General features: G+C 38.0%; 1 protein-coding gene across 2 annotated transcripts in view; it reads left to right on the top strand.

Moving 5' to 3' along the window:
• Window positions 1-12,877, top strand: part of ipo11 (importin 11) — a 147,341-nt gene that overhangs the window by 65,131 nt on the left and 69,333 nt on the right. For both annotated transcript variants that reach the window (XM_030143938.1, XM_030143937.1), the window contains 5 exons: window positions 1,882-1,915; window positions 2,852-2,892; window positions 3,003-3,119; window positions 5,228-5,341; window positions 10,175-10,290. In XM_030143938.1, the coding sequence (XP_029999798.1) occupies window positions 1,882-1,915; window positions 2,852-2,892; window positions 3,003-3,119; window positions 5,228-5,341; window positions 10,175-10,290 (422 nt within the window). The remainder of the gene's footprint in view (window positions 1-1,881; window positions 1,916-2,851; window positions 2,893-3,002; window positions 3,120-5,227; window positions 5,342-10,174; window positions 10,291-12,877) is intronic.

Genomic DNA, 12,877 nt, shown 5'->3' with positions numbered 1-12,877 from the left:
AAAAGATAACTTCAGTGATAACTGATCAAATGTTTTAAGAGAGTCCATCACAAATATGTATTAGTATTAATAATTAATAAAAGAATGCATGATTTATGAACTGACAAATGAAATATTTAACAAGACAACTGCAAATATATGCAGTCATTCAAAACAACATAATAACCCAGAATTCACCAAACATAATTCATTTGAAAGGATGAAGGAATGACGTGATGAGTTGGTCCAGAAGGTTTTAAAGTAGTAGAGTTATGCCAAATGAGTAAATATTGGAGAAAAATATGAACTTTTTTTTTATTATTATTTTTAAAATGTCAGGTCCTCTAAGTAGCACAGAGAGGGAGGTAAATATGATGAGTGAAATGAGGACATTGATCTAAAACAAAGTAGAAGTTCCGAAGTTTTTTCTTCAGAGTTAATGTCAAACTTGGTGCATAGATTAACTATTAAAATCAACCCATTATTTGGATTGTATGGTAAAATCAAAGGAGTAATACAGCCCCCCCCCCCCCCCCCCCAACAACAACATAACCAGTACATAGTACATGCACAGTAAAATAAGTTATTTTTTCATCTCATCATATGAGGATATATATTACCTTAAATCATTTCAGTTTATCAAGTCAAACAACTTAAACATCAAAAAAGCTCTTGAATTGAAAACAAGAAACACCTATGACATATTTATCAGTAATGTAAGGTACAGAGAATTGCATTACAGGTCATCAGCTTTACTGTTGGAATGAAGTCATTGGACTCTGTCAGCACTAGAAGTGTTCAGTTAACTTTGTGTGTTTGTGCACTGCACTTCACTTGTTCCATTGGCAGATTTTTTTTTTTTTTTTTTTTTACTTAATTCAAGATTTTTTGTTTAATTCAAGCCAAAAATTCTGCCAATGGAACAAGGGAAAATTATCTTGGTAAGATTTCTTGAAATAAGATTTTCAAGATCTATTGTCTAAAAATAAGTTCTTATATCTCACTGAAAAGTTACCCTTTCGGTGATTATGTTTTATTTTAAGTGTGATGAGATATTTTGACTAGAAATAAGAAAAATACACTGGGCAAGATTTTGATTTTTACTAGTGTGTAATGTCATGTTGTCAAATGTAAAATGAATTCAGATTGCAGTTGCAGATGTCTGACCATGTGGTGGGTTCGGGTCCTGAGTGGGTGTGGCAGAGAAGCAAAGCCCTGACACTGTGAGTGACAGGCCCTGTGTCAGGAGAGATAGTGTGGGAACAGGGTGGTGGAGTTTCTGCTCACAGATTGAAAGCCATAAGTCATACCTTTTTCTAATGCTCAGTGTTCAACAATATCATGTTACAGCAAGAAGTTGAAACTCCGGTGCACAAAAAGATGTGCTGTTCAGTTTTCTAGTGTATTATGTAGACTGGCTTACAGGATCTTGTAGGAAGGGTGACTACTTCATTTCGTTCTGCTCCTTTCTGCTGTGCTTTCTTTTGTAAGGGTTTAGTCATTTTAATAGTATGATACATTTCTTCATTCGTTCCCATTTTTGAATGACTGTTGCTGCATCATGTTCTCGGCAATGACAAGCACGATTTCTTTAAAGAACAATAGAGAACTCCAGAACTATAGCAGAAGGTGCCAGATCTACTGCGTATCCAATGTTGACCCAGCAGTAACAGAGTGTGAGATGAGTCTGTTTATGCAAGACTGCATTCCATGTTTTAGAACGTTCATAATGTTTGTATTTAATCTCACCTATGGAAGCTGATGCCTGTTCTTTTCTAAATCTGGTTATCGCAGTTTTGAAGGGCCCTCTTTCCTTTTTATTAGGAACTCTTCTTTATGTACTATGCATTTATCTTTGCATTACCAGTGTTCCCTGTTAATATTTAATCATTCTTTCCATAGGTGCGGATTGAGACGGCTACGACTCTGAAGCTCAATATCCTTTAAATACTTTGTCATAAATCCGCATCATTACTTTTGAGATGCCAAGAATGTTACCGATGTCTTTGATGCTGTATGCAGGGTGCTATTTGTCAAAAAGACAGAGGATGGAGGTTATTATTTTTTTCGTCAGAGTGACAGTTATATATGTGGGGTTGTGGTCCATAACTAACGTAACTAACGCTAACGAAGGTGAAACTTTACATACTTTCAACGTCCAACACCCAGGTTCTATTCCTCTATTATACAAACGGATCTTGCATGAAATTTTCACAACTTCTTACCTCTATCCACTGGACACACAAATGCTGGACCTCATGAATTTGTCACGTTAGACCCCCCCCCCCCCCCCCCCCCCCCATGGTGCCCCAGTGCATGGGTACGTTTGCAAATTTGAGACTGCCGACAGTTCGGTTCAGGTGAACGTTAGTGCCAGTAGTGTAGAATATAGGTGGAAGGAAACTGTCACAACCTGCCTGATATTTCAATGGGTTTCTTGTCCCCCCCGAGGATGAAATTCATTGAGCAGAAGTAGGGATGTAAAAACCATGATCCCTCCCATCCCCCCCAACAAATCGCACTCTGGCTGTATGAAAGCTTTACTCATACATTCACATATTGCACCTTAGTCACTTTCACACCTGTATGTAAAAAGTGTACATTTATATTTACTTCCATTTCCTATAGATTTGTACAAATGAAAATCTTGTTTTTTTTCAGCTTTGTTGCTTTTATCTCTTCACACCTACTTTTTTTTTTTTGTTTTTTTGTGTTTTGCTACTGTTTTTTTCAAGAGTGTTTTGTATGCAGCTCAGCTATTGTGACCAAGTAATTTCCCTTGTGGATCAATAAAGTTGGTCTAAGTCTAAAACTCATAGCTATGCTAAATAGAATGTGGTTGAGATGAATTTAATCCTTAACTCATCACCACCTGTTGATGACTTTGAGTTCCGGACAGAACAGTTCCTTCCAGTAAGTACATATATCACTAGTGAAAAGTTCAATTGATCATTCACAATAATAACTCACATTGTCGGTTTCTTTTTAATGTTACTTTGAACCTTTGTTTTCTTCCAATGCAGTACCTCGAGTCGATCTTTGGGCTGCTTTTCCAGCTGTTGCAGCAGGTGACGGAGTGTGACACAAAAATGCAAGTCCTCCATGTCATCTCTTGTGTCATCGAGAGGGTAAACATACAGGTAATAACTTCAGACGTGCACCCCAGTATCTGAATCAAATAGCATACTTTTTTTTTCTTTATTAGTCATAGTTAACAAGACATTGTAGACAGAAAAACAACACATTAACAAATAGACCAATCAATAAGTGTACTTGAAATCTCATCATCGTGCTCAGTTATTTGACGCCAATTTGAGCAGATTTGTCCTTTTTGTTTTGGGAAGAGTTTAATGCCACAGAAGGGAAGTCCATGACTCTGACTCTGCCAGAGCCATACGCAGCTGTTAAAAAACATAATAAAGATATAAAAGATCATCTGTTCTATAAAGACAGCCACATTTTTGATTTGTCATTTTTTGAGAAAGTGGCACCGTTGACGCATCTGAGTCCAAATCTGGTCTGTCTTTAAATCTCAAGGCCTCGTGTTGCCTCTGCTCTAATATCTGCCTCTTTTGCCTTATGGTACCTTTTTTCTGCTGTCTGCAATGTTGTTATGGATTTTTATTTTTTTTTTATTTTTCCAAGCATCCAATAAGTCGTTCTAATCCACTTAACTGCCAACACTTAAAAAAAATGACCCTCCCTTTGACCCCCTGAGGCTCTTTTCAGATCCATTTTAAGCACCTTCTCTTAAACGATCCGTTGACTTAAATCTGTCACAGAAATGGCTTTCATCCTTGTGAACTGTCACTCTTTTTAAGTCTTCCCTTGTCACTGGCCCTGGCTAAACTTCCAGAGTCAGTAGAAGTCCCATTAATATTCTTACCCTGCTCACAAGGGATTTTGAACCCACAAGGAGTGGCAGCAGCTGAGAAAACTAGACAACGAAAAGCATGACTGCAGCTCGAGTTGAACTGAACATGATGACAGATATGATGAGTTTTTGCTCTTTTTTTCCTGCTGTCACTCTTACAAATGTCATCCCAGGCTGGTTTGTGGGGCTGTTTTTCTCACATTTATCTTCGTCCTCAAGGCTTTATGTCGTTTTCTTTCTTTTTTTCCCTGTAGTGTTCCATCTGCTCCTTGCCGACTCCTCATAAAGGTGTAATCGAGCAAAAAATCACAGTGTGGGGAGTGCAGCCCAGTCACACAGTCCCTACAGGGCAATGTGACGGACTAGCACAAATCAGCACAGGAAAATGACAGGAAACTTCTTCAAGATCATAATTCAGTGTCGTACCAGAATGTCAGGAGAGTCTTAGAGTTAGCAGCTATACTGAAATTACAGTGTGCCATCATTTTTTTTTTTCCTACTTTACAGTGGACAAAGAGTGATGGCATCAATTTTCAAGTATTGAAAACACTATAACTTGATTTAAAAGAAAGAAGTAGTACATAACTCAAGAAAAAAAGTCCAATAAATCCTTCTTTGAGGTGTAATAAAAGAAATACGTAGATGGTTCTGCAATCTCAGGGATCAGAAAAAGTAGGTGTGAATATGATGGACTGCATGTATTTATGCTATGCATGAATTAATACTTAATGATGAAGTCTAAATAATCATAGAAAACCAAGAAAAAGTTGGCAGTCGGCATTATATAGTCATCATTAATATACATGTATACAAGTATAAAGATACTTTTTAGCTAATCACTGTTAATGTATTTGCCCATCACACTGATCTACAATTATGTGGACAATTTGTGGACATAAAATGTGCTAAATTAACATATTTTGATTAGATGAACTCTGAAAACAAGTGACTAAAATGCAGATTGGCCAATGTTTTCAAGACGGAGTGGATGTTAAAGTGTTATTACCTGTACACACTTGTTTATGTACTTTTATGTTATAGATTTACAAATCTTACAATAGAAGGAATGTGAAAATTGAATGTATTCTAATGTGCAGGCGGTGTTTTGATGTGGAACTCGTTGCTCGGAAACAGTCATTTTGAGTTAAACCTGTTCTCTGATTAATTCATAGAAGTTGAAATTTTTACCCAATATGGTATCTGAAACTAAAGCCAAACAGCACTTTTAACTTAATTTTTCTTCATCACTGACACCAGTTTGTTTTGTTCTGGAAGCATTTCACTTGTATGCCAGTGTCAAACATGGCAGTTAGTTTAAGATGCATGCTGTATATCACTGAATTCAATCCTAATTCTCTCCCTCTTCTCTGTCAGATCCGGCCATATGTAGGCTGTCTTGTTCAATACCTGCCTCTACTTTGGAAACAATCTGAAGAACACAACATGCTTCGATGTGCCATACTCACTACACTCATCCATTTGGTACAGGTATGTCACATGTCAAGTTTGATATACATGACATGAAGTGGCACTTGTAGGAAAAGACAGATTTTCTCTTTTCAGATATGTCACATCATTTCAGATCAGTGTGTCACATCAAAAAACCACCTTGCTTCTTGTGCATGTCGGTTTTAAAATGATTTATAAATATTTAATACTTTTTTTCCTTAGATTTTTGTGTCATTTTGAGATTTTAGAAAATGATGTTGGAGGGAGGAAAATGATCTATATCAGAGAGCTATTATTTTGATTTTCCCCATAACAGAGTGAATGTCCGGGCCAACTTGCTTCATATTATTTGCTTGATCATTTCCATTCCTTTCAACCAGTTTTATCAGAAATAAAGAAAAATCGTCTGCGCTGAATGCAGATAAAAAGAAGTTTTTTGAGCCCCTGTGTGGCAGCTGTTGCATTACTTCACTGTAGGGGACAAAACTTGTTGACAGAATAACATCATTATACATATAGCAAAATGCTGGAGGCAATGATGTCTACAGTCCTGCAGTCCTTTATTTCTTTATTTCTATGATAAAACTGGTTGAGAGGGATGGAAATGATCAAGCAAATAATATGAAGCAAGTTGGCCCAGACATTCACACTTTTTTTGTTTTTTGCCACTTTGTCCTAGACAAGTATGACATACAGTTGATACATATATTGAATTTGTGCATTAAACATACATACAAACTACATGTAAAACATATTTTAAGCTGAAATAATTTAATGTCCAAAGTAGATTTTTAGACAACTTTTTCTGTGGTTATTTCATAAATATTATAAACTTATATCAACACATTTAATCACATAGAAGTTATACAATGAATATGAATTTACAAATCTGAAAGGAAATAAAGAAAAGTAGTCTGAGCTGAATGCAGATAACTGAAGTTTTTTGAGCCCCTACATGGCTGCTGTTGCATTACTTCACTGTAGGAGACAAAACTTGTTGACAGAATAACATCATTACACATATGGCAAAGTGCTGAAGGCAATGATGTCTACAGCTTAATGATGGTTAGATTAGCAAATTATTATAATACATTCACATTTGTGTTTAGATAGGAAATAATATGATGATATTTTGTGGATTCTTTTTAGATTGAAATGTATGGTTGCTTTTCTTGAGTTGCCAGAAAAGTTGAGTTCTTATTCACTATTGTCCTGATGAATCCGTCCTACGTCACACATGTACTGTGCGGTAACACCGTGTCTTAAGGTGTGATTTTATAGAAGCATGAATATTCTTGTTAAAAAGTAAGAGGAGAGAGCATACACTGTGCCAGAAAGAGAAAAGTTTTATAGGCCTTACCAAAGTCCTACACAATTTTTATGTATTGCTAAAGGATAAAAAGTCATTGTCCATGATAGTAAATTTTTTTATAGCAGAGAGGACAGGAGATGTTGCCAAATGTGTATTCCGGCTATTTAACTTCGGTTTGTCTAAACTGGCATAAACCAGTCATGCCTGTAAATAAGGACATACCATTAAGTTAAATCTTTAACAGCGGACATATAATCTTGCTTGTTTTCAGCTTGTCTGGAAGTGTCTAGTTACTTGTTGCTTGCTATGAGCAGACAGGGTCATGCCAAGTGGGGACTGTGCTTGGCTCTGTCTTTTTTTTACTCTTGTGTAGAGGGAGCATATTTAGTCCAAATTAATGTCATGCCATCAGTGAAACAATGTTGGCAATTGTGAAATGCTGCTTTGCATCCTCTGTGCCTTCAGACACAGTCATGCCCCCACATAGTCGTCCTGTCCCCACTCCCACTCCCACATAAACACATACCACCAGCACTTTCTCCTCATTACCCTCTCCCACATTCTGTTGTCAGTGTCTTCTCTGACTGTGTGACTGGCTGAGTAAAACTCAAAGTGATTGGATGCTTTGAAAGGGCATAGTGTCCGACGGTGGTTAACTTTTCATTGACAGAACAGAGTTTGCGGGAATATGTGAAGAAGATGGAAGTGAAGTTTCAAGGGGAAAGAGTGTTCCAGAGGGCATAATTCATAAGCCAGGCTAAACACAGTTGTCAAAGCCAGTGACCTTATACTGCTTATTTTCATGAATGTGTATATAAAATTGTGTTGTTGTTGTTGTTTGTTTTTACTTTTTACTTTTTTATGTGTGTACTTGAGTGCCTGAGAATTGTCCTGACAGTTGTGCTCAAGGGTAGGTTATTCTTTCCTTTCATAAATTATGCTCTGTAAACCTTTTGCTTTTTTCAGTGAGAGCACAGGTCATTTAAACAAAACCCTGCACAGATCAAAAGTTTAAAACTTTATTGTTAAACTGCAAAACAAGAAAACGACAAGGAAATACGCAGGTAAATAATGGTAGAAATATATAGCCTGGCCAAAAAAAGTCCCACGCTCCATATTTTATTCCTTTAGCTTTGATTATATGACACATTCACCGTGGCATAAATGATGCCAAGCAATGCTTATGCAATGTCAGAATAAATGTTACAGTATTTATTTCAGTCAATTCTTATGTTGATGATGGAAGAATCAGACCATTATGTAAAGTCTTCTCCATCACATCCCAGTGGTTCACAATGGGGTTCAGGTCTGGACTCTGTGACCAATCCATGTGTGAAAGTTATGTCTCATGATCCTTTGAACCATTCTTTCACAAACCTGATGAGCCCAGTGAATATTTTTGTTGTCTAATTTTTGGTTGTTTAATAAATGAGAAGCTACTTACTGTGTGAGTGAAATAACTTGTTGCAGATGAAACATATCAATCACTACAGTAATTATTTAATGTTACACTCATATCTATTGGCTGTGTTAATTCCAGGCTGTGTATTTCACACTGTAAAAAGTAGTATTTAATTTACTGATGGCTTTTGCATAGAACTGTTTAGAACATTGCACAGATGCATAGTCTTTAACTGAGGTGGATAAGTACACAGTATAATAGATAAAGTACCTCTCAAACAGAATATGCCATTTAATCTCCATTTGTCACAGATTAAAGTATATATTCTTTGCAGTATTTTCCTTTTCTTGGAGGTCAAGATGACACACTGTTCAGCAGCACCTTCCCTGCATCTCATCATACAAGGACAGTCAAAGAAAACACATTACCCTAATTTTCTCTCTAAATTGACATGCCTGGGTATTTGGTGATGCAAATCGCATTCAGTTATATTCATTAAGTCTAGACACAATAGTCTGAGTACTGGAACCAGTGGATTTCACACTTCAGTGATTTTTTTGTTTATCAAAAGTCTAAAGGATGCCACTGTTTGGACATTTTATTGGGTTAGAGATTAAAGATTGGTTTCTTTCTTCTTCTCCTTTTTTTCTTTTTAAACAAATGATGTCTATATAAAGCCAAAACCCAGATACAGTGTGAATATGCAGTACTCTGTGACTAGGACAATCAGCATGCACTTGGTGTTTGATTGAGGGTGCTGTATCCCAGAGACGTGTAGTGCATCAGTTTAGTTGTAATCATGTATCGTGCTGCTGCTAGATGCACCCAGTACTGAGATCTGGCTTATGCATAAGAACCGCTAAGAACACTGATCCACTGCTTTTAAACCGTTTTTTTTTTGTGTGTATTTGTTCTACACATTAAAATGTGAGAAGTGCAGTTGTCTCTGTAATAGGGCTGCAGGATTTTAGCCAAAAATGAAATCCCATTTTTTTTCTCTAAAAACTCGATTTTCGATTTCGATGCTCGTGCAATGATGTTTGAGGTGCTGAAATAAGTTGGTTGTGCTGCTGTTTTTGACAGATACCGCCTTCAGGCAGCATTTTTGAGGAATAGTTTGGTCTTCATCTGAAACTTCGAAGTCGTACCAATTCCACACAACCGATTTGCTCTTGCTATTTTTAGCCACAAACTTCTCACTCCCTTCAGCAAACGTCATTTGTGTACTGGTGTGTGGAGACCAAAGACTGTGGAGATCGCTCTCACAGTTAGAAGGAGGAGCCTACGATAACCCAGAGGCGTGGCCTGGAGACACGAGAGAGATGAAATTCGATTTGACGATAACCCTTTTTTAAACATCGTCCTGATTAAATAATCCAATTTCGGTTTAAAATTGACTAATCATGCAGCCCTACTTTGTTATAGTCAGTTTTCAAAGCAAGAAATAGTCAGGGTGATCATTTTCCTTGACTGTCCGTTTATAACATGGTCATATACAGCACAGAATATACACTGCATGTTTGCACTGTGATTATGTGACAGACTTGAGAAGCAGCATTTTCCCAGTGGAATATTCAAACATTTTCTACATATCTAATGACCCCTAACCACTAAATGGACAAAAAGTTAGTTCATGCTGTTCTCTCTATGTTTTTTTTCTCTACCAATTGAAGTAAATAGGCCCACTGTGTTTTAAAAGGACCGTAAAATGGCCATAAATGTTCCCTAAGCAACTCTTGCACTTTAAAGCAAGCAGTCGTTTGAGTGCAAAAATCCACTATTTATGACACCTCCTTGTTATTGAAAGTGGGAGCAGTTCAGACACCCTGCAGAACACCGGCTCTCCTTCATGCATCACAACTATTATGAGAGCAAAGTATTCTCGTGTACCAGCAGTGAAGCTTACGGACAGTATGATCTGGTTTATGAGCAGTAGAGTGCTCTGGCAAAGTGTGCAGAGCTGTGTCTCGGAGCGGAGGTTTGTTGAACATTTTTATACATCCATCCTGCTTTATTCTGCCCCGATGGTCTGAAAGGAACACCTACTAAAAACAGTAGCTGCAGACATAAGGTTAAGTTTTTATGCCTGCATAAGAATGTGTTTTATGAGTTTTCCTATATTTGACCAGGACTCCTCTGTATGTGTGTATTTTCACAGGGCCTGGGGGCAGAAAGTAAGAACCTGTACCCTTTCCTTCTTCCTGTCATCCAGCTGAGCACCGACGTCTCCCAGCCACCACATGTGTATTTGCTAGAGGATGGACTAGAGCTTTGGTATGGATACACACACACTCCACATGCTCATACACTAATACACTATATTGACAGAAGTATTGGGACACGTTGAATTCAGGTGTTTCTTTTCTAACAGGGGTCTGGGCTACAAAACAATAATGATAAATGTCATAATATAAATATCATCATATAAATATCATTGCATTGGTTAATTTTCTTTCAATTGTTATCTTTGCTTCCAAAATGCCTCAGAAATGGGTTTTACTTATGTTTATGTTTATGCATTTGGCAGACGCTTTTTTCCAATGCGACTTACAGAGGAAAACCAATTAAATCACTCAATCAATCAAATTTTATTTATTTAGCGCCAGATTGCAACAAAAAAGTTATCTCATGACACTTTATATATAGAGTTGGTCAAAACCAGACTCTAAGCCAATTTACAGAAACCCAACAGAATCCTCCTGGAGCAAACACTTGTGACTGGTGACACTGGCGAGGAAAAACTTCCCTTTAACAGCAGAAACCTCGAGCAGACCCAGACTCCTGGAGGATGGCCGTCTGCCTTGACCAGTTGGGGTTAAAGAGAGAGGGTAAAGAAAGAGAAAAAAGAGAGAGCGATAGAGATAGAGACTGGGGGAGAGGGGGAGAAGGGGGGAGTAGGGGGAGACACATGGAGGCAGCTGAGGATAGGTGAGGGATGATGATGAAGGCAGGAGAGAGGCAGGACCACCGCAGCAGGTCCGGAGATAATCCTGGGAAAATCTGTGATAAGCCTGGGAAGAACTTTATTAAAATATTTAAAATGGAATGTCTTACAGTGCTAGGACAGGAGGTGCTCTCGGAAGAGCTGGGTCTTCAGGAGCTTCTTGAAGACCCAGACCCCTTCTTGAAGACCCCTTCTTCTTGTTTTACTTGATTTCTCTCCACATTGTTTTTTTTTAAATCTGTGATAATAATTTTAAATGTTTTACCTTTAAATTTCTAAAATATTTTTCCTCCTCTGACTGTAAATGAGAATTTACTACCACAACTAACCATCTACTTTCTTCACATCTCACTTAAGGCCCTATCACACCTTATCGATTTAGCCAGCGTATGCAACGTGTGACAAATTTGGCAAATATGCTGGCATACATCTAATTTATGGGTACATTTTGTATAAGTTCAGAGCATGCTGGTGTAGGTTGTAGTATGGCGAGGTTGTCAAGAATTTCTGTGCATGCACAAAATTTTTCACTGCATGTCTCATACGTGGGCCATAAGTTGTAGGTAAGTTATGCAATCATGAAATGTTCACACATGTTACTTGTAAGTTACTCATAAGTCAAAATACGTCGAGATAAGGCCTAGCGTATCCAAAACCTATTTAGTGGCTTTTCCATTAGACATATGCACAAAGCTTTACCGATATTTACTAAATGTTGGAAAAACATAAGTGCATATTGTTGGTTTTTCCATTAAATCACAAATGTGATGATTTGTTCATTTATTATCGCGAGATGACACAAGAAGTCATTTCATAAACATGGTGACGAACATAAATATCACATTGATTTACAGATATAGTCATTATTATTATATATTACCCCTCTATCCCGTACTAAATTCAAAGACGATTCATTTAACACATTCTGGGCCATGTTTCTCTTAAAACTCTTCTTCTTTGCTTGTTCTGACATCCGTTTTTATATTCATGTAACTCTAGTTGCAGAAAAACATGTTTCGGTGGTCCCACTGGGGATTGAAAACTGGAGATCCATGAGGGGATCCAGAGAGTTTGGGTTTTGCAGGTATTGTTGGGTACTTGAAGACGGTGGCGTGCTATACCAGTCTTGCTATGCTTGAAAAACTACCTCTTGCCAGCGCAAAAGCTTTTCAATGAAAAACAAGAGTTTTGGTGAAATTGTCGTTTTCCCATTAGGTAAATTTTTATGCACAAGTTATATTCGCGCAGTTTGAGGGTTAATGGAAAAGCAACTTGTGTAACTTACATTGAACTTATCTCCAAGGCAGATTGACACATGTAGATGTATTTGATGTGTTCTGGAAGACCTCTTTTTACCTCTTCCAGACACAAGGCAAAGCATTTCAGCACCCCTCCTCTAGACAGTCACCGGACTTTGTTGTGCAGCAGGAGATAATAAATGTAGTACCTAATATCACCATAATCTTCAAATTTAGAATACAATTTTAACACTTTCAGTGCCATGGGCCGATTAAATCGGCTTTACGAAAACAACCTGTAAAGTGCCACGGGCCGATCAGATCGGCTTTGGAGAACACGCCACATTTGTGTACAAACAAACCATCCACCCCCATTTCTTTCTCACATTTCGATGACGTTCTTTCTGTGTCCCCCTTTTGAGACCAAGCAGACGGGAATTTGAGGTCACGCGACCAAATAATATTTTTATATCTTTTTAATGTTTCTTATTCTCCGGTGTTTCATCAGAGGGAGCCCTCCATGCCGGGGGGCGGCTGTGGACTCCGGGGTCTGTGGCGCCTTCTCTCACTGGGGTCCGCTCCTTTCTGCTGGGTGGGGGTCCCAGTTGGCCCTCTCCCACTAGTTGGGATGCGGGGCTGTATTGCTGGTGCCTGGTCGTCGGGGTCGGCGGCTGCATCC

Source organism: Sphaeramia orbicularis, chromosome 9 (assembly GCF_902148855.1).
Source record: "Sphaeramia orbicularis chromosome 9, fSphaOr1.1, whole genome shotgun sequence".
NCBI lineage: Eukaryota > Metazoa > Chordata > Actinopteri > Kurtiformes > Apogonidae > Sphaeramia > Sphaeramia orbicularis.
This window is presented reverse-complemented; position numbering and strand designations above follow the sequence as displayed.